At 43.0% G+C, this 25,356-nt stretch overlaps 1 protein-coding gene across 1 annotated transcript in view; it reads left to right on the forward strand.

Annotated features, from left to right (window-relative positions):
- Positions 1 to 25,356, forward strand: part of LOC141148076 (dynein axonemal heavy chain 11-like) — a 1,034,097-nt gene that overhangs the window by 523,834 nt on the left and 484,907 nt on the right. Inside the window, exons 51-54 of the mRNA XM_073635228.1 lie at positions 11,585 to 11,789; positions 17,091 to 17,256; positions 21,289 to 21,391; positions 23,180 to 23,419. Coding sequence (XP_073491329.1) covers positions 11,585 to 11,789; positions 17,091 to 17,256; positions 21,289 to 21,391; positions 23,180 to 23,419 — 714 coding nt within the window. The remainder of the gene's footprint in view (positions 1 to 11,584; positions 11,790 to 17,090; positions 17,257 to 21,288; positions 21,392 to 23,179; positions 23,420 to 25,356) is intronic.

Raw genomic sequence — 25,356 nt, forward strand, 5'->3', positions numbered from 1 at the left:
ATATTTTAGTCTTTCCTTTAAAGCCGTGTACAGATGATCGGAATTTCCGACAACAAATGTTCGATGTGAGCTGGTTGTCGGAAATTCCGACCGTGTGTAGGCTCCATCAGACATTTTTTGTCGGAATTTCCGATCAACAAAATTTGAGAGCTGGTTCTCAAATTTTCCAACAACAAAATCCAAATTGTACACAATTCCGACGCACAAAATTCTATGCATGCTCTGAATCAAGTAAGAGACGGAAGTGCTCGGTCTGGTAAAACTAGTGTTCGTAATGGAGATAGCACATTCGTCACGCTGCAAAGTTTTTAATTTTTTAATTTAACGCATTCTCTTCTTCTTTAGAATGCTAGAATAATGACGTTTTATTGCTGCTGATATTCACACAGAGTTCTGACAAACTGATTTCTTTATTATTTTTCGTGATCTCATGAATAATCTTTTTTTCTTTTTTTTTTGCCAGATCTCCAGAATAATGTTTTATTTATTTTTATAGTGATCTACTTTTTTTTTTTTTATCAAGATCTCCAGTTTTTTTTATAGTGATCTCCATAATATTTTTTCTTGTTTTGTGTGTCAAGTTACCACAACACCATTATTATCTTATATTTTTTAATCTCAAAGATATTGGTTGGTGTTGGTGTCCCTTGTTAATTTGACATTGTCTTTTTGAAATGTACCTGCCTACTCACAAACAAACTGTTCTTTTTGAACTAAAACACATAGCCAAGTATTTGTGAAAATAAACTAGGCATTTATTAGAAGTCATAATAAAATAAAGAGGAAGACATTGCTGGATAAACTGGTGAAATTGGCAAAGCCTTTGTACCCCAGGGCACACATCAATTATTTGACAGCCAAAATTGGTAGCCTGAGGCGTCCATTTAATAGAGAGCACAATACTGTCCTGGACTCCGAGAGATCAGGAGCAGAAGCAGATGACATTTATGTCCTGAGGCTGTGGTCTCACAACAGCCTGCGTCTTTTGTCAGACCAGACTGAACCCAAGCCATCACTCTCTTGTCTTCCTTCCACGCTTCCTTCCACGCTTGCTTCCGGGCTGTGGCCCTGGTGTTGAAATTGTGGCAGAAGGTGGAGGGGGAGGAGGAGGATGGTCCAACTCACACAGGTGGTTGTTGCTTGTGATTTTGCCCCTCAACCCCTTATTTAGGGCCAGATAGATGACTTCCTCACAACAGAGACATTGGCCCATCTCCATTTCCTGCATTTTGCTGGCTACCATGCATGCATAGGCCTCATGAAGATTGGGGGTGGTTCTGAGGGCCACAGTAGCCTCCTGAATCAAAGAAAGCGCTGACTCCTGCACGTTCCTCCCCTTTCTGGTACTTTTTGTTGGAAGGCGGAGGAAAGGAACCTGGGATTCTGTCAGGCTATTGAGCCCAGCCACCTCCTGGCTGCCACTTTCCCCCGCCACCTCCTGGCTGCCACTTTCCACAGCCTCCTCCTGGCTGAGGCTTTCCTGTGTATGAAAATGGGACATATTTTTAGTTTATTGTTCATCAATTAAACACAATTTGAGAAATATGTTAAACAATGCTATACCTGACTCAAGCTGAGCTCCTCCACATCTTCTTCCTGGCACAGGTTGGACTTCTGAAGCCTCATCTGAGGTGGAATGGAGGAGTGGAAGGAAGTGTTGAAGGAAGGGTTGAGAGTTATGGCCTGATTTCAGTCTGGTCTGCCAAAAACTGTCTGTCATAGTACCACAGCCTGGGGACATAAACGTCATCTTCTGCTGCTCCTAATCTCATGGAATCCTGGACTTTCTTGCGCTCTATTATATGTGCTCCTCAGGCCACCAATTTTGGCCTTCAAATAGTTGATGTTTGCCGTGGGGATCTGCGGCTTCACCAATTCCAGCAATTGATCCAGCGCTGCCTGCCTCTTTCTTTTATTAGTATAAAAGGGGTGTTTCACCTGCCACAGACAGGGCAGCTCTCTGTACATGTCAATAAATTGGAGGAGGAAGTCATGATCATTGAATCGATCCATTTTCTCTGCAAGACACAACACAAGACAAACCCTAATGTCAGGCTAAACTCTCCTAATCTTGTCCCAATATAAGCCTCAATCTAAAAGCAGTATAGACCACTGATGCCCCAAGTTCAATTTGTACCTTCGTTATCAAGATCGGCGCTTACGCTACTCTGTCCTCCGCTCACAGATCGTATGTACGACGCACACGTGTTACGCTTTATATACACTGCGCATGCGTGAAACTCTGCCCGTACCTGATCTTCTTTCTAGTCTATTCCCCTCCACTTCTCTTTCAGCACAGAGGGAAAGCACATGGCGAAGTACGTGCAAGTGCATGCAGAGGAGAGCAGCAACGAGGAGGACGACGAAAGTCCGAAGCCACAAACGTCCCGATTGAGGAGATTTAAGGTCTCTAATATGTCCTTTGTAGAGATGGTGGACATCTTGAAGAGGGCCGACTATGACAGGAAGCCTGGACCTTACCTAAACCCAAATGTGAGAAAGGCCAAGATCATGGCTAAAGTTGTGAAGTCTATAGAAGTGTTTTGGGGTACGGCGATCCAAGGATCAACTGAGGAAACGATGGTCAGACCTCAAATTGAGGGAGCAGGATCAGTACAGAAAAATCAAGAGAGTGCTGCAAAAAAGTAAGTATTTTGTCGTGTGTTCCTATTGTTATTATTACATTCCTGCTGCTCCATGTGCTTTTCTTTACTGTTGTACAGTTTAAAATGGCAAGTTTCAGGTTCGTGGGCAGAATAATCGTTCGTTGTAAACATCGTTCGTTCGCCCACTAATACGATGTTTTTGGCAGATACAGGTTAACTACATTTGTTCATGCCTATTTGTATTAAAAGAAGTTTATTACATTGTTGTCTAGATGGGTTTGTAACTAGAATGAAAACAAACTTGATTCAGTGTAAGGAGAGGACACTCAGCAGATGTTTACACATCTGGATGCAGGAGCACTAGTGTGGGACACCAGAACAAACTTTTTAATGTGTCCCACACAGGTGCTCCAGTGGATACTAGACATGTGCACACTGAAATATTTTGTTTCGGAATTTCGTTTTTGTCCGAAAAATAAATTTATTTAGTTACTTCCGGAATTCGTTTTTATTTATTTTGTTTTGTTAAAAAATGCATTCGCCTGAAAATCCAAAATAATTAAGGTTGAATCTGTCATTGAAGGCTTATGGTGTCTGTTGAATGTTCTAAGAAGATTCGACGGAGCAGCTAAACTGTACGACGCCGGAATCGTACATTTCCGGTCGAATGTTCCGCCTACAAGCTATTGTAGAATTCTAATGTTGTATGACACTAGTAATAATTAAATTTATTTATTGTTATTACTAGTCAACCAACATTAGAATTCCTCTATAGCCTATGGGCAGAGCATCTGACCATAAATGTCCACTCGCAGCGACTGCTTCGTCGAATCTTCATGTCGAATCTTTTCTCTCTATGTCGAATAATCTTGGACTAATAGAGTTAGGTTAGGCACATTTGACCTTTTTTGCTATTGTCTCTATAATGTTGAATCTTTTCTCTCTATGTCAAATCTTTTCTCTCTATGTAGAATAATCTTGGACTAATAGAGCTAGGGTTAGGCACATTCGACCACAGGTTCGATGGACACAGATCGCTATTTTCAGTGTCATGTCAAATCTCCTATCTATATCGAACTGTTGTCGCAACGACAATGAAAATAAAGCATTTGTTTATGTCGGATCTTTCGGTTTTCGGATTCTGCACGTTCGTTATCGTTTATTAAAATGATAAATTCGGATGAAAATGCATTCAGACGAAAACGAATGCACATGTCTAGTGGATACTAGGGGTGTCTCCATCTGTGAAACTTGCACAAAAAAGGTAATTATTCCAGCTTTCTAAAGGCAAAAAAACATGTTTTCAGCTTGGAACTCTGCCAAAACAGACAATTGTATGACACTTCAAGCAATATTTCATATTCCTATTTCTGGCCTCAAATATCTGTGTGCTAAATATATCTCTTTTTTAATTCACATAGGGGAAAAAAGACTCGGGACGTCTGAGGTCACCAGGGACCCCCAACCTCCGAAATAAGGGGAACTCACAACACCACAACCTGAGAATGTGGAGGAAGGAGAGGTTTATGAAGTGGGTGAAATAGTGACCACAACAGATGAGTGTCTGAGACCACAGCTTCAGTTAATAGATGTATGCCGGCATATTTATAATACATGGTGTGTTTTTTTATTTTAGGTGATGTGGATGTTGTGGAAGAAGAATCTCATTTCACAAGTGCAAGTGCACACATCCTCATCGGGGAGATCATGGTGTCAAATTGTGATTTACAGAAGATCAAGGAAGACATCAATGATGTGGAAAAAAGACTCAAAAACATCATTGATGTTTTAGGCAGAATCTAAAACACCCCAAAATTCTTCTAGTTTGTATTTTTATTATTTTCACACATTTTAAATATTTTTTAGAAAGCCAAATTTTGAAGATGCACAGTGTGTCAACATGTGCTATCTGCCATCATGGGATATCAAGGTACGCGTTTTGGGGGTGCAACCCCTTCCTCGCAACTAAAGTAGATGAGAGGAAGGGGTTGCACCCCCGAAACACGTCCATTGATCCCTCATGATGGGAGCTAGCACATGTTGACATTAGGCATGGGATCAGGAGAGAAATCCACAATCCACTCCCAATTTGTGTGCATCTTCAAAATTTGGCTTTCACAGGGGTGACATCACCCCATCTGATGAAGTCAATATCAACACAGTTTGGACATACTGATGTCTGATATTGCCTTCACTTTGTCAACGTTGAACTAAGTTCCTGAGTTGTGTATGTTTATGGTTTTAAACATGCCTGTTTAACCCAAAAAAGGCTATTTGTACTGTCAAACCTAAAAATGTTATACAACAAATATGTTGGTTTGTTCAAAAACCCTTTTCTAACGCACATGTGAATGTGCTTTGAGTAAAATGTTTTCTACTCAACAAAGTGTGGCTTCTTCTTTCAATACTCAATACCAGTTTTTGGAGTAATTTGGTGTTTACAGTGGCAATGGGGGTTATTTACTAAAGGCAAATCCACTTTGCACTACAAGTGTACTTTCAGTGCTGTTTCAGTGCACTTGTAGTGCAAAGTGGATTTTCCTTTAGTAAATAACCCCCACAGTGCTCTAATCAGGCCAGTATCATAACCCCCACACTGCCCCAATCAGGCCAGTTTGGGTACTCAAAGCAATTACTTCTTGGTGCTGAAAAGGATGTGTTTTTTATCATTAATGCATTACATACATTAAAAACAAAAACATTGTGTGTGTGTGTATAGCAGACCCACAACATAATAGCTGAAGAAGAGATTGTCACCCCATGTATCAACTAATTTACGTTTGCACTATTGAAGAAAATGGCCAAAAAGAAAAGCCCATTGGAGAACGTAGGAGACAGCTAAAAGAAACACAAGCAGTAAATCAATTGAAATATTCTTTCATTTTAACCAAAAATTTTATTTGAAAAAGGTTTATCAAACATTTGCTGGCATATCAATGGCCCCTCTACCCGCAAAGTATTCCATATATTTTTGACAGACCTTGTGGGCACTTTGGGGGACAAGCCAGGATGGCCAGCTTTAAGCGCCGTCAGGGTTGTTGTTTGTTCTGGAAATCCAGCCTCAGGCCCAACTGAGGCCGGATAGCCACATAGTTTGTAGCATTTCTCCTGAGAAAGTTGTGTAGAATGCAGCATGCAAGTATTATATGGTTTATATTCCGCCATGTTGATTGGCGTCAGGAACAGGCGGAACCGGCTGGCCATTATCCCGAAAGCATTCTCCACCACTCTTCTGGCTCTGGCCAGCCGGTAGTTAAAAACCCTCTGGTCTGGGGTGAGGGTCCTCATTGGGAATGGCCACATCAGGTGATCACCCAGCCCAAATGCTTCATCAGCAACAAAGACAAACGGAAGACCAGCCACGTTGTCTTCTGCAGGTGGCAAGCCCAAGCCACCACTCTGGAGCCATCCATAGAACTCGGTCTGGGCGATGACTCTGTCATCTGACATCCGACCATTCTTCCCCACGTCCACACAGAGAAACTCATATGTCGCCTACACCACCACCAACATCACAATACTATTAAACGCCTTGTAATTATAATAGTATGACCCCGAGTTGGGGGGTTTGGGGGTGACGCGATGTGGACGTGTTTCCCATCAATTGCCCCTCCGCAGTTGGGAAAGTCCCACCGCTGGGCAAATTGGGAAGCCACGGTCTGCCATTCCTGTGACGTTGAAGGAAACTGTGGAGTAAAACAAGAAAAAAAAATTAGTACTTTTGCACATAACATTGCAAGCAGATTAGACACAGACATTCTTGGCCAACATAAGTATAAAACATTTATTTTAAGGAGTATTTAAAGACAAAAATATAAGGTCCACTTATCAGATTCCTCACCCCCTCTTATGGCCCATTTCAAAATTTTAGGGGGGGGGGAGATGTTTTGGACAGGTAACCCTCTCCACTTAATTGAGAGCTGAATGCATAAATAATGTGTGTTACTTTGGCTAGCCCCTCCTTACTTACACTATTGGCAGCCTACTGGACAGGTACCACCTGTTTAGGGTAAAACACTACTATGGAGCTGACAAAATACATTGTTAAGTGCCTAGGCTAGGTGTGTATGGGTCCAGGATAGCACTCTGGGGAGGTTAGTGAAGGCAAATATGCATGAAGGACAAAAAAGGATCATAAAAAAATTCAAGCATGCATGAGGACAAAAGGGACATTCACAGCATATTACATTCATGGTAATTAGGGAATAATGAAAAAAATACAATACATTAGCAAACATTAAATACATAGAATGTGATGTTAAAGGAAAAAACTTACCCTAATATAATCCTTCTGCAGGACCTGAATAATGGCACAACAGGTCTCTGGAACAATGATCCCCAGAGCCTGGGGGTAGATGCCTGTCGAGATCTTGATGTCCTGCAGACTTCTCCCCGTCGCCAAGTACCGCAAGGTGACAATGAGCCTTTGTTCAGGAGCGATGGCTTGCCGCATTCAGGTGTCCTGCTTTGTAATATAAGGGGACAGCAAAGCCAACAGACAGTGAAAAACGGGGTCCGTCATCCGGAGATAATTCCTGAAATCATCAGAATTATTCTCACGGATCTCCCACAACAAAGGCATGTGCGAGAATTGGTCACGCTGGAGTAACCAATTCTTTGTACATAAACTCCTCCTCCCCCTGTTCATGGACTGGGCTTGGGTCAAAGTAAAAACCCCAACACCAAGCCCCCGCATAGCACGAACTCGAGTACGAGTACGTAACCGCAACATGGCTTCAAAACGGTCGGCTGGTCAGAACGAACTAACAGAACGCACAGAACGCACTGAAAATCAGAAAGAACCTGAGAAGAACGAGCTGAAAATCAGAAACAAGCGGACAAGAACACACTGAAAATCAGATACATACTTGAAATATCATGCACTGAAAACCAGATGCGAACTGACTACACGCACTAAAAACCAGATACGAACCCACAAGTACAAACTGAAGAGTAGTAATGATCGGAAAAGCACGAGGCTGAAAAGCGCGAATCATCTCTCACTAAACTTCTACTAACATAAGATTAGCAGAAGGATCCCAAAGGGTGACGCACTAGCTATTGAACTTCCTTTTTCTAGTCCCGTTGTACGTCTTGTACGTCACCGCGTTCTAGCCGATCAGAATTTCCGAAAACATTTGTACGACCATGTGTATGCAAGACAAGTTTCACCCATGATCTGTCTGAAATAAATCCACGGTTTGGTTGTCGGAAATTCCGATCGTCTGTATGCAGCATTATACTAATAACTCCTCCTGTGAGAATTGTACACCAGCAAGGCTAAATAATCCTGATTCTAAACTGCTCTTTTTCTCTTTCTTTTGCCCACCTCTATACCCTCTCTTTCTTCCCTTTCTTCTTGGGTGTTGTTGGTTTGTTGTGGTGGGTGGTATGGCTCTTGGGGTGGGCGATATGGTTCCTGAGGTGGACAATAGGGTTCTTTCCAGCCCCTCCATTACCCCTGTTGATGGTAGTAAGATCTATAATATGGTCTTAACAAAAAAACCCTTCCTCTATTATCACCATTTCCTCCTTGTCCTCTAAAAGGTGATTCTCTCTATAACCATGATTATTGGTTTATGAGGTAGCGCCACACTTTATTCACTTATTTTTTCAAGTTTACATCTCTAACTTATCATTTTTCACTTCATTCTACTCTGCTAAGACAGTAAAAACTATTATTATTATTATTATTATTAGTAGTATAAAACTATTCCTAAGAATTATTCCCTGTCTCTAATGGATTGGTAACAGAACCTTCTTATTTTTTCTTCTTTGAACACTTCACATTGCTTGTTGAGTTTATACACCAGGGATTTAGAGTAAAGGACAGTTTGGGATTTCATATTGTATAAATTCCTCCTACCTGCCATTTTGACTTGAGGTCTAATTATTGATCTTGAGGTGCCCTTCTCCTCAGCTCCCTGTTCTCTTGGCAGCGACCTCTACTTGTTGGACTATCTACCCACATTTTTACAGTCTACTGTCGCCCTGCCATTTTTTATGTACTATAGTGTATGGGTAAACATCCAGTGGTCTGTGCTTGTGATCCTTTCTAGAACAGTAAAATGCCATTGTACATGTTGATATCTGCACTGTGGAAGGGGTTACCACTTTAAGAGGTTCTGTTTATACTAACAATGTGCAGATGTTTTTCAATTTCTTTGTGTTGTTTGGATGTTAACTATATCCAACCTGGCTACACTAGTTTGAGTTGATACCAATGAAGTATTAGTCTCATCTCTGTAACTGATAACTGATACATCTGCAGGAAAGCTTGGTATTTTGAAAAATTACAGTCTTACTGGCTAGATCACCAGGTGAAAAAAAGATAGAGAAATCTTAAAAAATAAAACTTTTGCAGCCATCACATCTAAACTTTGGTAAGCTGCAATATAATAAATGTTTGCTTTTGGGTTTAATACCACTTTAAGCATTCTTATATTGGTGTGGTCTTTTGATCTGAGCCTAAAGGACATTATGCATCAAGATGTTACTACTAAAAACTTAAGTTATTTCTCCACAATCATCTATCAGATTTTAACTTACAGGGCAGGACTGAAGCTGGTCGGTTGCTAGTAACAAGTGACTCCATTTCTTAGAATACGATCATACATACAATATGATCCATAGTTTACTGCTGGTTTCTAAGCTGTCATTAGACTAGCAGTAAGGCTATATTCACACTGAGGCGCTTTACAGGCGCTACAGCGCTAAAAATAGCGTCTGTAAAGCGCCTCCCCTGTGTCGAGGGCTTTCACACTGGAGCGGTGCACTTGCAGGATGGTCAAAAAAGTCCTGCAAGCCGCATCTTTGCAGTGCTATAGAAGTGGTGTATGAAAAAAACGCCCTGCTAGTGTCCGATTAGTGCCGCTAAAACGGCGGTAAATCGGCGCTAAAAAATAGCCCCACTTTACTGACGGCGCCCGCCCACCCCAGTGTGAAAGTAGCCTTATACTGAAGGTGTCTGATACTGTAGGTCTCCAACTGGTTCCACAGAAACTCTTAAAGTATATGCAAACCCAAACAAAAAACTATGTTTTGCTTCTTTTTGGTCAGTTAAATACACAGTTGAAAGTGTTTTATTTTATCGGTTTCATAAGTGCAGAAAATAACTGTAGGTCTTGCCAGAAATCCAATGAAATTGTAACTTTCTGTGCCCTCTTCAGTGTTATCTCAAGCAGTGCTATTAACCCTGCCCAGTTCTCTTCTTGGTCCCAAATCTATTCTGCAGCTGGAAAACCTCCCCAAACATACAACCAAATGTCATTAAGAACTATTTTCATGTAAAGAAGAACAAGGATTCCTGTAAGTCAGCGGTCTCCAACCTTTTTGGTACCGGGGACCATCTGCGTGGAAGAAAATTGGGTCAAGGAACGGGAGGGGGGTCTCGCGGAGGGGAAAACGATTTTTCACGGGCAATGGCTGGTGTTAGCGCTTTAATCATCATGGCACCATGCTTGATATGGTGTCAGGGTAATTGAAGCGCATTATTTATATTATTACATTGTAGTAATAAACAAAATAGTTCAACTCACCATAATGCAGAAGCAGTGGGAGCCCTGAGCATGTCACTTGCCACTGTTACCTGCCACCAGATGTGGAATGTCACTTGCCACGCTGCCTGCCACCAGATGTGGATTGTCACTTGCCATGCTGTCTGCCACCAGATGTGGATGGTCACTTGCCATGCTGCCTGTCACCATATGCGGAATGTCACTTGCCATGTCACCTGCCATGCTGCCTGCCACAAGATGTGGATTTTCACTTGCCTTGCTACCTGCCACCAGATGTGGATTGTCACTTGCCACTCTGCCTGCCACAAGATGTGGATTGTCACTTGCCACGTCACCTGCCACATTGCCTGTCACCAGATGCGGAATGTCACTTGCCACGCCACTTGCCACGTTGCCTGTCACAAGATGTGGAATGTCACTTGCCACACCACCTGCCACATTGCCTGTCACCAGATGCGGAATGTCACTTACCACGCTGCCTGCCATCACTGCATTGGTGGCAGCACCGGTCCATTTAGCACAGAGGCAGGCTTTGGTGGGTTCCAAATGAAGGCAGGAGAGCAGTGATGCGGGCAGTCAGTGAGGGCAGTCAGTGAGAGATGATGTCATCTCTCTGCTCCCTGCCACACCTCCAACACTGAGACTGACAGAACACCAGCTGTGAGGGCGGAAGAGGGGTGATACGGGGGGGCGGACAGAGATGATGTCATCTCTGCTTGCACACCCGCTCAATTCTTCCACCCACCCAGCTGTCATATGCTGGCCACCCGGCTGTCTCATGCTACCCGCCTGGATCTCTTATGCCGGCCGACCGGGTCTTTCATGCCGCCCGCCTGCCTAGGTGTCTCATGCTGCCCGCCCGCCCTCCCGCCCCAGGTATCTCATGCCGGCTGCCCACACCCACGGCCCAGCTGCAGAAAGGCCACTGCCCGGCAGTGGCCCGCGACCAGGGGTTGACAACCCCTTCTGTAAGTGAAGGTGTGGGGACCAGTTATATTTGGTCCCCACAGAGCCCTGATCTTGAGTTTGTCTGGGACTACATGAAGAGACAGAAGGATTTGAGGCAGCCTACATCCACAGATGATCTGTGGTTAGTTTGCTAAGATGTTTGGAACAGCCTACCTGCTGAGTTCCATCAAAAACTATGTGCAAGTGTACCTAGAAGATGCTGTTTTTAAGGCAAAGGGTGGTCACACCAAATATTGATTTGATTTGGATTCCTCTTCTGTTCATTTACTTTTCATTTTGTTAACTGATAAAAATAAACTATTGACACTTCTACTTCTGAAAGCATTCTTCATTTACAGCATTTCTTCTTACCTGCCTAAAGTTTTTGCACAGAAGTGTACTTTTTAAATGTTCCTTGTGGGACAATTACTACTAAACCCCTGCTTCATTATACACATTTTCTTAGCAAACATCCAAACAAATTACATAACATTTGTTTCTTTTTACATTTAGACCGTCTTGGTACATACCGCAGAAACTGTCCGCTTGAGGTATTTTTTGGATTTGCTGTTGGAGAAGGGGAAACCAATAATGCTGGTTGGAAATACAGGAGTAGGAAAAACCATCCTGGTGTCTGATAAATTGTCAAAATTGCCAGAAGAATACATGGTAGCCAAAGTGCCATTCAACTACTACACCACATCTGCTATGCTGCAGCGTAAGTGATGGCACTATTGTGAGATTATAACTGGCGTGATTTCATTGAAAAGTGTAAACAGCCATGTTGTGCAGGTGCAGTTAGTGGCCAGTCAGATTTTGGCTTGGCTGAAAAGGAAAACAATGCTCAAAATAATTTCTCATTGATTAATATGGAGAGCTGCACTCTTTTCACACTCTTTTTTTTAGATATAGTATTTCCAATGGCAATTGAACAGCTTATAGATGTCATTTTTTTCAGAAGAATCTGGTGCTGTGTACATCAAAACTATGAAGTAGATTTACTAAAACTAGTGTGCAAAATCTGGTGCAATTGTACATTGTAGCGAATTAGCTTCTAACTTCAGCTTGTTCGATTAAGCTCTGACAAAAAAATACCTAGAAGCTGATTGGTTTCTTTGCAGAACTGTACCAGATTTTGCACTCTCCAGTTTTTAGTAAATCAACCCACAAGCATTCATGTTAGACAATATCCTTTAAAAAAAAAAAAGCATTAAATCTTTCAAAGGGAATCAGTTATAATTACATAAAGCAGGTGTAGTGTAGCACTCACCTCTGAAAGGGCCTGCTGATTTTGTCACAGGTTCCTCTCCTCACTAGTACAGCAGCAGCCAGACATATGGCAATATTCACCCTTCTGACCCAATGAACAGTCTAGGGTTGCCTTCTTTAACATTTATTGCTGAATAACTAGGATGGGGCTCAGGGAGTTGTGGGATACTCCAAAAACGCTGAGCAGGACATCCTTCGCTCTGTAACTACTTCTTAGAATAGACCCTTTAATAGTAGCCCAGGAAATGGACAGTACTGGGACTCCATATGCAATGACCCAAGTTAAGCAAGTCTTAGTATTAGTGCACAAGGACTAGCAACGCCAACAGTCACCCAGATCCTGTACTCACAAATTCCCTGGATACTTGGATGCCTCTTTCCAGTATCAGGCAGACCTTTCCATAATGAACTCTCCAGACTAAATGCCAGTTTACACCAGCCTGCTCTGCGAGATTGCATGTGATTCACACTGCAGTGCAAATCCCATGCGATGCCCATGCAATGCGATTTCAGCCATACAGATAGTATGGCTGATATCGTATCACATTCGGACCAAACTCGCACAGGACCCTTTTTCTTGGTCCACACCAGAATCGTATCGCATGGGTGTTCACACCCATGCGATCCGATACATGTCCAAACTGTCAGTTCGCAGTGCGATATGCAAGCTGAAATGCATTCATTAACAATGTATTGACAATCCCGGCAGTTCGCATATGGCAGTGTGAACTGCTGTGTGAGTCAGATGCGATGTGGGAACCCGCAGTGGATTTGCAGGATTCTCGCATCGCACAAGTGTGAACCGGGACTTAATCAGGATAAATAAAACTGTCCATAATATAAAAATAGCATAAAGAGTGACAAAGTCTTCACAGAGCAGTCCAGTCACCGTGATTGAAAGATAGGTGTCATAAAAGGTTTTCTTTAAACCGTGCTCCACTGCAAACAATGTGTGAGAAATGCACACTCACCAAACATCTATATTAAATGTGCCTTGTAATAATTTCAGCTCCTTAATCAACAACTACTAGGGAGATCCAGTAGTGATAGTGGCTTTTAACCCCAGAGGTGTCTCCTTATGTTATTCAAGCAATAGGACTCAGGAAAAGCATAATAAAAAATCATCGAGCAATACATTTATTAAAAAATTTAGGTCACAGAAACAATAAAAATGCACACTATAAATCAGCACCAACATGTACAGCTTAACATGCTCCCGCTGTCTCCCCAAGATACGGCGTGCGTTTCAAAACGCCAGATGTAGAAACCAGGGTACCGGTGGTGATGTCAGTATAACCAGATGCACAGCCTCAATGCATTTTGCGGAACCCGTGTCATCAGGATGTGTCACATCCAATCTGTGACAAGATTTGAAAATTGCTGTTCACAGGTGCTCTCCATCCAATCTGACAGAGCTTGAGCTATTTTGCCAAAAAAGAATGGGCAAAAAATTCACTCTCTAGATGTGCAAAGCTGGTAGAAACATCCCCAAAAAGACTTGCAGCTGTAATTGCAGTGAAAGGTGGTTCTACAAAGTAATGACTCAGGGGGCTGAATATTTGTAAAAATGTTTGAAAACCATTTATCATTTTCCTTTCACTTCACAATTATGTGCCACTTTGTTTTGGTCTATCACATAAAATACCAATAAAATACATTTACATTTTTGGGTATACCATGACAAAATTTGGAAAATATCAAGGGGTATGAATACTTTTTCAAGGCACTGTATTTTTTTTATACTCACAATGAACGTGTTCACCTAATGACTGAATGTAAAATTACTGGTAAATGTTAAATTAGCAATGGCAAATATCATGCCTTAATAATGCACACAATTTTCTCTTGAAAAATCCAAACAATAGAATCACTCTCAACTAATTTTCCTAAATTTGAAGCAATGTCATCAAATATTATAAGAAATTTTGAAATTGGACTTTTAGTATGCTGTATGCAGTATTGCTGCTTCATACATCAGACCTAATGCAGCAAAGGGTCAAATCAGGTGCATTTTCTGAAAGCAGTGGGTCCTCTTTCAAGACAAACATTGGGTGTGGCTTACATTGCACTGAATACTGGCCTTGGCTTAAAAGTATGCAGAATGCAGGGGTTCATTAATAATAATAATTAAGTAACGCAGAGTTCAGATATCAGTAGTAAGTGATGCAGAGATCAGGGGTCAGGAGTAAGTGATGCTGAGTTTACGGGTCAGTAGTAAGTGATGCCAAGTTCAGGTGTCAGAAGTAATTTAGGAAGAGTCCAAGGGTCAGTAGAAAATAATGCAGCATTTGTGGGTCAGTATTAAGTGATATAAATTTCAAAGGTCAGTAGTAAGCAGGGGTGGAACTACCGCCATAGCGACTCACGCGGGTGCTATGGGGCCCACAGCCGAGTGGGGCCTGGTGAGGATGAGAGCACCGCCAACACAGTCTCCCAGCCTGGGGAAAAGAGAAGAGAGGAAGAGGCGAGCTGTCCGTATCAGCAGAGAGCGGAATTGCCCGCTGTAATAGCTTTCATTAGAACTTCCAGTGTTCCCGGGGCTCACGTCACATAGCTCCACCTCTTGGCTCGGCGCCTTTGATAGACAGAATGCCGGTCCAATGCGGGACGTGTGACATCATCAAAGGCGTCGGGCCAAGAGGTGGGGCTTTGTGATGATGAGCCCCAGGAAGATGGGAAATTCAAATAAAAGCTATTACAGTGGGCAATCTCGCTCTCTGCTGATCTGGGCGGCTTGCCTCTTCCTCTGCACAGGTGAGGCTGTATGGGGCACAGGCAGGCCAGGCTGTATTGGGCACAGGTCATGCTGCATTGGGCACAGGTCACGCTGTATGGGGCACACATCACGCTGTATGGGGCACAGGTCATGCTGCATTGGGCACAGGTCACGCTGTATTGGGCACAGGTCACGCTGTATTGGGCACAGGTCACGCTGTATGGGGCACAGGTCACGCTGTATGGGGCACAGGTCATGCTGCATTGGGCACAGGTCATGCTGTATGGGGCACAGGTCACGCTGTATGAGGCACAGGTCATGCTGCATTGGGCACAGGTCATGCTGTATGGGGCACAGGTCACCTTGCATTGGGCACAGGTCATGCTGTATGGGGCACAGGTCACACTGCATGGGGCACAGGTCACACTGCATTGGGCACAGGTCGCGCTGTATGGGGCACAGGTCACGCTGCATTGACACTAGGGCGGTTGTGGGGGGGGCTGTTTGCAGGGGGGGCCCCATACAACATTTTTCTATGGGGCCCTGTGATTTCTAGTTATGCTCCTGGTAGTAAGTGGCACAGAGTTCAGGGGTCAGGAGTAAGTGACGCAGATGTCAGTATTAAGAGGCGCAGAGTGCAGAGGCCAGTAGTACGTGCCACAGAGTTCTGGGGTCAGTATTAAGTGATACAGAGTTCAGGGGTCAGTAGTGATGCAAGGTTCAGGGGTCGGGAGTAAGTGATTCAAAGTGCAGATGTCAGTACTAAGTGACACAGAGTTCAGGGGTCAGGAGAGAGTGACACAGAGTTCAGGAGTCTGCAGTAAGTGAGCATAGTTCAAAGGCTAGTAGTGATGCAAAGTTCAGTGGTCAGGATTAAGCGATGCAGAATTCAGGGGTCAAGAGTAAGTGACAAAAAGTGCAGGTTCCTGTAGTAAGTGATGCAGAGTTCCAGTGTAAGTAGCATGTGAGGCAGAGTTAAAGGGTCTGTAGTAAGTGATGCAGAATTCAGGGGTGTGCAGTAAGTGAAGCAGAGTTCAGAGGTTAGCAGTAAGTGATACAGGGTTCAGGGGTTTGTAGTAAGTGATGCAAAGTTCAAGGGTCAGGAGTAAGTGATGGAGAGTTCAGGGGTCAGTAGTGAGTGATGCAGAGTTCAGGGGTCGGTAGTAAGTGATGCAGAGTTCAGGAATCTGTAGCGAGTGATGCAGAGTTCTGAGGTCAGTAGTAAGTAACCCTCTATCCCACAGTACACACAGCCCACCACCTGGACTCATGATGATTCCTTCTATCCTCACCACAGGTTTCTTCCTTCTTTCCCTGGTCAAGTAAGCAGAGCTAGTAGAACTGTGATTGGCCTTAACAGTGGCCAATCACAGTCTTCCTTCCCCCCTAAATAGGGACCCGCTTCCCAGCATTAGAATCAGCAATATACTATCGTGATCGTATACTAGTGATCGTGAGGTGGCAGGGGAAGGAGCCGAGATGAAGCCAAACAGGCACACACCATATTTAACCCTCATCTGCTGGGTACCCCTACTATGTAATAAGTGGGTGCTACCTAAAGCACCCCTCTTGTCACTTGACAGCTGTCATGTCACAAGGAGAGGATTCTCTGCCCCTCTAGCAGCCTGCACTCCTACTTTCCCCCATGTTATACAATGTGTGAGGGCACAGTGGCCTTCTCACTTCCATTGGGCCGATGTGCCCAGTACGCATAGCACCGATAGATGATACACAACTGAGTTATATACATTAACTTAATAAAATAGTGTTTTGTGGCATCAGGCCCCTGCTAAACAGATAATCATACAAATAGTATCAGATATTGTGGTGCTTACCAATGTTTTCACCCAATATTTACACAGCATTTACCAAACATTTGCACATTTTTCACCCAGGACTCTACTAGAAAAATGATTTGTTTTTGGGTAAAAATATTGAAAAATAGGCCTTTATATGATGTTAAAAATGTCAAATATTCACCTACAGGAATGCTGCACGCGTTGACTGACATTGTTCTTTTCCCATTAAAAAAAGGTGTTCTGGAGAAACCATTGGAAAAGAGAGCTGGACGAAACTATTCCCCACCTGGAACCAAAAAACTCATTTATTTTGTCGATGATCTCAATATGCCAGAGGTGGATGCTTATAGTACAGTACAGCCTCACACTTTAATTAGACAACATCTGGATTATAGCCATTGGTAAGTATTAAATGAGGTATTTTCAGTTGTAGATGTATATTTTTTTATTTTCTTCTCATGACATATTTCATTACAGACATCATCAGTTTTGATCTTACATAAAAAGAGTGTATATCGAAACCAAAAATGAATAGGACTTTTATTAATTAATATTAATTAATTAATATTAAAATACATGTATTGTTTTATTACAATTTTAAACCTTACAACGTGTCATTTGACATAGACAACTCAATAAACATTAAAATTCCATCACTCATATCAAGAGGTCATAATCATCAAGCCCTCCACAGAGCTTAACTAAGGGATGTACTGTAAATGAAGTCGATGTGTGTTGGTCAATGTGTTTCATGGGACTCCCTGCTTCTTCAGGACCTTTGAGACCTCTAATATCTCTGTGTCATCAAAAGATGATGTACATAATACTCCTCATCCACCTCCCTCCACAACTGTTCTTAAACTGTGTGTGTGTGTGTGTGGGGGGGGGGGGTGAATATGTATATCCAGTGCTGGAAGAAGGCCATTTGGTGCCCAGGGAGAAGATGACAAACTGCGCCCCCCCATTTTTAAGAGGCAGCGGAAGCCAATTAGCAGGCAGTGCTAGCATAGGATGCGAACCCCCCCGCAGTGGAGTCCCGCATAGGTGGGGGTAAGGGCAGGGTGGAGGGAGGGGTCGAGGGCTGCCAATCACAGATGGGCACACTGGGACTGAGCTGTCCTTACTGTTTGTGACGCTGATGATCAGGAGGAAGGGAGTGGAATCGATGGGATGGGACAGGGGGTGGATATAAAGGCCAGTCTGTGGCTGTGGGATGCTGTGGGGGGGTGCTGGCTCTTTCTTGTGTTGGTGGTCGCTGGCTGCAGAAAGAGGTTGTGGCATGGTGGTAGCTGTATGTAAAAATAGGGAAGCTGCGCTGAATAAATTGACCTGTGAGGCTACCAACTATTAAATTAAGCACTCATATAAAATGTTGAATGTGAACAGACATGTGAAATAACACAGTACAATACTTAAATTAGGCTGCTACAATAAATGTGCACAGAAGTGCCAGTGAAATAATCTAAAGAAACAATAATGTAATAAGGTGACAAAAATTAGTGCACATAAAATTATACACATAAACTGTCAACAAACCAAATGGCCGATGACATAAATAAACAATAAACCACAAAAGCAGCGAAAAAGTTCATGAAAGTGAGTCCATGTACAGTAATAGTGACCATATAAATCAGAATTTGACAAAAATTTAGTGAAACGATATAGTCCATGCAAATGGTTGTTGGCTGGTTAACGGTGACAATAAACACAGCACCAAAGGAAACGTAAAGAAATAGAAATTGCCTCCACCACAGCAAACACTGCCGCTTACCAGATCACTATGGTCCCTTGTTACAGGGGACCACGGAGCGCAGATGGCTAATACCCCAGCCCGGATCTTTAGGTAGACACTGGTCTTTAGCTTCAAATCCCTATGGTCCCTTATTACAGGGGACCAGAGAACACGGATGGTTGATGCCCTAGACAGGGATCTCCAAACGGACACTGGACTCTTAAAACTTAGGTAGATTAAAATATGCATAAAACAAATCAAGCCGGCCGGCTCTCAATAGCTGCCTGTGACGGGCAGCCCGTCTGATCTGGTAAGTGGCAGTGTTTGCTGTGGTGGAGGCAATTTCCAGCCAACAACCATTTGCATAGACTATATTGTTTCACTCAATTTTTGTCAAATTCTTATTTATATGGTCACTATTACTGTACATGGACTCACTTTCATGAACTTGTTCACTGCTTTTGTGGTTTATTGTTGATTTATGTCATCAGCCATTTGGTTTGTTGACAGTTTATGTGTATAACTTTATGTGCACTAATTTTTGGCACCTATTTACATTATTGTTTCTTTAGATTAATTCACTGGCACTTCTGTGCACATTTATTGTAGCAGCCTAATTTAAGTATTGTACTGTGTTATTTCACATGTCTGTTCACATTCAACACTTTATGTAAGTGGTTAATTTAATAGTTGGTAGCCTCACAGGTCAATTTATTCAGCACAGCTTCCCCTTTTTTACATATTCTATTGATGTCATATAACATCCTGAGTTGCAGCTTGATCTCTTTTTGCTATTAGTGCAGTTTTCCCTTTTTTTTCCATAGTGATAGCTGTGCCTCTCCCTGCAGCTGGAGAACGCCCCCCCCCCCCCCCCCTGCACTAATTGAAAGACCCAGAGAGGAGCGGCCCAGTCCAGACACCTCTTCTTTCCTACCTCCCTTTCAATCAGCTACATACAGCGCTCATGGGGCCTCCTCCGCAGGACCTTCCTCTTCCAGTCCTCGCCACTGCATGTCAGATGCCTCCTCCAGGTGTGCAGGGACCACTCCGCTGAGCACTCCAGTGGTGGGGGGGGTGACGGCCGGGGGGTGCGTGATCTGTGTCTCCGGAGCAGCGGGAAACATTTTGCTCCAGCTGCTGGAATCTCCTCCCCCTCTCCTACCCCAGACAACACGGCGCCGGCCCCGCCTCCTGCCTAAGACACAGCCATGCTTCATCCTCTTTCTCCACTGCCTGGCCGTGGAGCACACAGGCAATGTTAAACCACTCCTGGCCGGAGCTTAACGCCGCAGCGGCATTGTTGTCAGCAGAGGCGGCTCTTCACTCCACTGCGCCCCCCCACCCCCAATAAATTGTCCCGCCCAGGGCATCCGCCCCTTCCGTCCCCACTTGTACTGGCTCTGCGTATATCAAGCTCCCACCAGCCTGTAGGGGGGGACCTTCTCCCTTCTAATACCAACCCCATAGGAGCCACAGGAATACTATCGAGGTTTCCCCACATTTTGCACCCTGCAGCCAGGCACACAGGCTCATTTACACATTTCTTCAATGACCAGTCTAGGGTGTTCTAAGGGAGGGGTGTTCTAAGGGAGGGGACCAGTCTAGGGGATAATCCAAAAACAAGAACACTTGAGGACTTAGGTATTCTTCAGGACAAGCTACTGTATATTAAAGTCTGTGCTTGTAGCAAACAGTAGACTTGAGCTTTAAGGTAGTAGTAGTATTAGTGACAGTAGTTAATTGTAAATTCCTTTTCTAGAGTCACAAAAGCAGAGTCCCTTTAAGCAGATTAGCTGGACAAAGCTCTTCAGAACACCAGTCGGTGTCCCCTTTAAATAGACCCACAGCTGACTTTCTCTAGCACTAGATAGGTGGCAAAAGCATAAACGTCCCCAAGATCTTTCAAAGCATCTGTACTCACACAAGGTCCCCGGAACAGCTGGTTGCCTCCTTCCAACTTCCAAGCGACACTTTACTGTGGTGATACAAGACTAGATCTTCTGCAAACAGCACCCTTTAGTCAGCTTTCTTTAGCTCCAGGGTTTCAGCATCCAGGCCCTCGGGTTGTCCACCTGAGGCCTCACGACAGCAAACAAAGCAACAGTGCCTGGGAGGTCAGCGTGCCCTCCAGGATAGCCCAATCCTCTCTGAGAAAGGAACCCACGCTTAGTGTGCTCAGATAATATATACAGTCTCCCAGCATGCTATCAGAGCCTGCCTCTCTGGGATAGGCCAGGGCTGTATCAGTATTCCTGCTGCCATCTGCATAGCTGCCCACCTATCATCCAGAAACTTATTACGTTTCCTGGATACAGAAGAAGCTATCGGGCAGACTATCAGCAGCTGAGCACACTGAGCAGACCTGACTAGCAGATTGCAGCTTCACTGAGTACAGTGAACAAACTATGCTTTTACCTAACACACATTAACAACCACACTGACTACAGTGTAGAAACTATATTTTCCTATCTAAGCACAAACTAATTCTATCTAACAAAAACCTAGCACCTATCTAGGAAGGTGCTACATATACATGTATACAAGTTCTAAGTCATATAAAACTGTCACAGTGTATGGGTGGATCTTATAGTAAGCTGCCTGTTTACTAATAATAATAATAATAATAGAGCAGTAAATAAGATAAGATCATTGAAGCTGACACCACATGAGTCCGTATTTGTGTTTATGTGATTTACTGTAGGTATGACAGACAGAAATTGGTAGCTAAAGAAATACACAACTGCCAATACATAACGTGCATGAATCCCACTGCTGGAAGTTTTTCCATTAATCCTCGTCTGCAGGTAATCTATCATTCAGCGTGTCACTTGTCTTTACTGTACAAGGTGTTACATTAGATGCATGACTTGACCTGTCACGTATGTGATCTATAGTAACCATAGCGACTGGGGAAAAAAGGTCAGTTCATGTTTCTATAATAAATTGCATTTTTATAGCACCAGTAGTTTTCTCTACACATTACAGTGGGCACTTTCTAGGAAGATTAATTTGTGTCAGGAATCCGAAACCTTTGACTCTTAACAGTTGCTAAACTACATCTACTATTATTAGTGGTGCTAGATCAGCCATGTAAATCCAGCGCTGTGTTGAAAGTAATTTGTTAGCTTGCTACATTTTTCAGGTTTTACTTTGCATGACATGGGAGGGTTTGAAAGTGAGACCATGAGGGAAAGTGCCCAGCTGGGGTTACTTGTTATTTACAAACTAGAGTAGGATTGAGAGGAGAAGACAGCTTAGTGGTGGACTACAACAGAACAACCTGAGTCTGTTACACTGAGCTATAAGGATGCCCATTTTTTTAAGCATGCTACAGATATGATCTTTAAGAGAACCAGTTGCGGTAACAATGCAATACTTTACAAAGATAGATGCGTGTCACTTTAACAAGTTTTATTCTTCCCTTATTGGAGCAGTGAGTGCAGTATAGTCTTAGCGGCCCATTTCTAAAGCAGTGCTAAGGCCTTACTGTGACAATACCGCTGCTTTACAAAAAAAGAGAGGTGCTTTACTAATGTGCCTGACTGGTCAAAATCATGTGATCAGCCTCACCAGTCATGGAGTTCTCACTGCTGAACTAAGTAGAGAGAGAACACATGACACAGTGTATGATCCTCTCCACGGGCTGCATTTTATCAGTGGCCACAAAATGTAGTGATATACGCACTGCATTGTACATGGGCTTCTTTTGAGTGTAACTTAGGCCTCTATAGAGGCTGACCTTTTCTCCTCAGCCCAGTGCTAAAGACAGGCCTTTTCTGGGTTGCTGAAAAAGGATTAACTTATCAGTTACCAAAGCCTTCATATGATCTTGAGTGACCCTGTATAATTTGTAAGTTGTATGCATGTCTGTTATCAGCACTCTACTAAGGCAGAAAATGAACAACATCTGAATCCAACACTGAAGAGAACCCTCTGCTAAGAGAAGAAAAAAATACTCCATAAGAAACAAATGGCTAAAGACAGGGCTAACAAAAAGAGGAGGCTGAGATTATTAAAATTGTTCATTGATGACTGGTGCCCTTTAAGATGCCTTTATGGCGATGTTTCCCTTTCAATTAAACCAGGGGTCTCCAAACTACAGCCCTCCAGCTGTTGCGGAACTACACGTCCCATGAGGCATTGAAGGACTCTGACATTTAGAGATATGACTAGGCATGATGGGAATTGTAGTTCTCGAACAACTGGAGGGCCGTAGTTTGAAGACCCCTGAATTAAACTGTGAAGCAAATGGGTTGGCTGCACACTGGGATCAGAAATCCAAGTAGAAAACTTTATTGCAGTAACATCCACCAACAGCACAATCACAGGAGCTGGGAGCAAATGTTAACGCGTTTCACGCTAAACTGCGCACTGTTTTGATTAAGAGCAATTTAGCATGAAAAGCGTTAACTTTTCTTCTCAGCTCCAGTGACTATGCTGTTGGTGGATTTTACTGCAATAAAGTTTTCTACTTGGATTTCATCCTATTTGGTTCACAGTGCTTCTTGGTTGTGAGCCGGACTCGAGGTGCATCTATTTACTGAACTATTTAAAACAACGTTAATGCATTTAACTTGTGCTTAACTTTTCAGCGACACTTCTCTGTTTTTGCTGTGCACTTTCCTGGATCTGAAGCATTAACCACCATCTACAGCAGGATCATAAATGCCCATTTCCAGCATGGCGGCTTCAGTTACAGTGTGGTGAAGTCCTTGCCAACGCTGATACAAACTGCTATTTGTCTGCATCACAAAATGACCCAGAATTTCCTGCCAACTGCTATAAGGTTCCATTACACTTTTAACCTGAGAGATCTCACGCACATTTTTCAGGTAACTGGCTTTTTTTTTTACTTAAAAGATCTAAGACATATACCTCTGGATTGTTTGAGATATACAGGTGTGTCTAAATCAAAAAGTTCATTTACTTCAGTAATTCAATTCAAAAAGTGAAAATCAAAAGTGACTTACCCTCTTTGTGGAGGGTGTCAATGACTGTCTTGTGAACAACTGTCAAGTCAGCAGTCTTCCCTATGATGAAGAACGGGAAGGAAAAGAACTAAACCACCATTTACAGATGAGAATGCCTGAACACCACTGAGATGCACAATGCAGCCCCAATATAAGACACCTAAAGATGCCTGAATATATCGGTTTTAAGGTGAGAGTTCTGAGAGCCTAATGTTATCGGGATATTTTGCATGAAGATTAGGGATGAGCCGAACACTCCCTGGTTCGGTTCGCACCAGAACCTGCGAACGGACCGAAAATTCGCACGAACGTTAGAACCCCATTAACGTCAATGGGACTCGAACGTTTGAAATCAAAAGTGCTCATTTTAAAGGCTAATTTTCATGGTATTGTCCTAAAAAGGGTTTGGGGACCCGGTCCTGCCCCAGGGGACATGTATCAATGCAAAAAAAAAGTTGTAAAAAGGGCCGTTTTTTCGGGAGCAGTGATTTTAATGATGCTTAAAGTAAAAAAAAAAGTGAAATATTCCTTTAAATATCGTACCTGGGGGTGTCTATAGTATGCCTGTAAAGTGGTGCGTGTTTCCCATGCTTAGAACAGTCCCTGCACAAAATGTCTTTTTTAAAGGAAAAAAAGTCATTTAAAACTGCTTGCAGCTTTAATGTAATGTCGGGTCCTGGCAATATGGATGAAAATCAGTGAGACAAACGGCATGGGTACCCCCCAGTCCATTACCAGGCCCTTTGGGTCTTGTATGGATATTAAGGGGAACTCTGCACCCAAATTAAAAAAAGGAAAGGTGTGGGGCCACCAGGCCCTATATACTCTGAACAGCAGTATACAGGCGGTGCAAACAAGACAGGGACTGTAGGTTTGTTGTTAAGTAGAATCTGTTTGTAATTTTGAACGGGTACATTTTTAACGTGTTTAGCTCCAGCCAAAAAATCTTTTTTAAGCTTTTTGGAAAACATCACCCCTGTGACATTTGTTTTGCTGTCTGTGCTCCTCTTCAGAAGATTGAACCTCACTTTTTGTCCCAATAGAGCAAGAGACTCCTGCGCTGCTAGCGGACTCCTAAGCTACCAGGGGGACACTGCTGCAACACCTAAGAGACTGCTCCACACAGACAAAAATGCATAAAGACTAGAGGGGGGTTGGTAGTTGCGCTGTGATGGGAAAGGGGATGGGAACAAAAAGGGGGGGAACTACACTAAAGTGGATCTGGCAACCATGCCAAGTGACCTGAAAGCAAGATAAATATATAAAACGGACACAGCACACTGGTGAGTGTGTATAATAAATGACTGGAAAAGTGACTAGTGCATATAGTGAACAAATAGATAGGCTGCACTAAATAGTGTGAGTATAAAGACAAAGTAGTAATGAATCACATAAAAGTGAGCAATGCACATGATAAGAAAGGCAATCACACTGGTGACATATAATGCATATCTCACTAGATACACAAAAAAGCTAGTGAGTAAGAAATAGCGAATGGTCTTAAACATGAATCAGAAACGCTTGACCAATAAAATACAGAGTGCAACCTAAGAGTATATCAAATCAATGAGTAATGATTGAATAATAATAGCAAAAGAGGATATAATTCCAAAACATCAAAAAACCGTGGATCTCAAAATATATAAAAAAAGAAAATTGTGTTAGTGGTGTTGAATATAAACGACAGTCCCACCACCAGGTGTAATAATGCTGGATCACAGTCCAAACAAATTGACAGGTGAAGAAGGGGGGTGGTCTTTGATGGGGGCACCTCAGTGAACACAGGCCCCTTACCTTAC

Source organism: Aquarana catesbeiana, linkage group LG06 (assembly GCF_042186555.1).
Source record: "Aquarana catesbeiana isolate 2022-GZ linkage group LG06, ASM4218655v1, whole genome shotgun sequence".
NCBI lineage: Eukaryota > Metazoa > Chordata > Amphibia > Anura > Ranidae > Aquarana > Aquarana catesbeiana.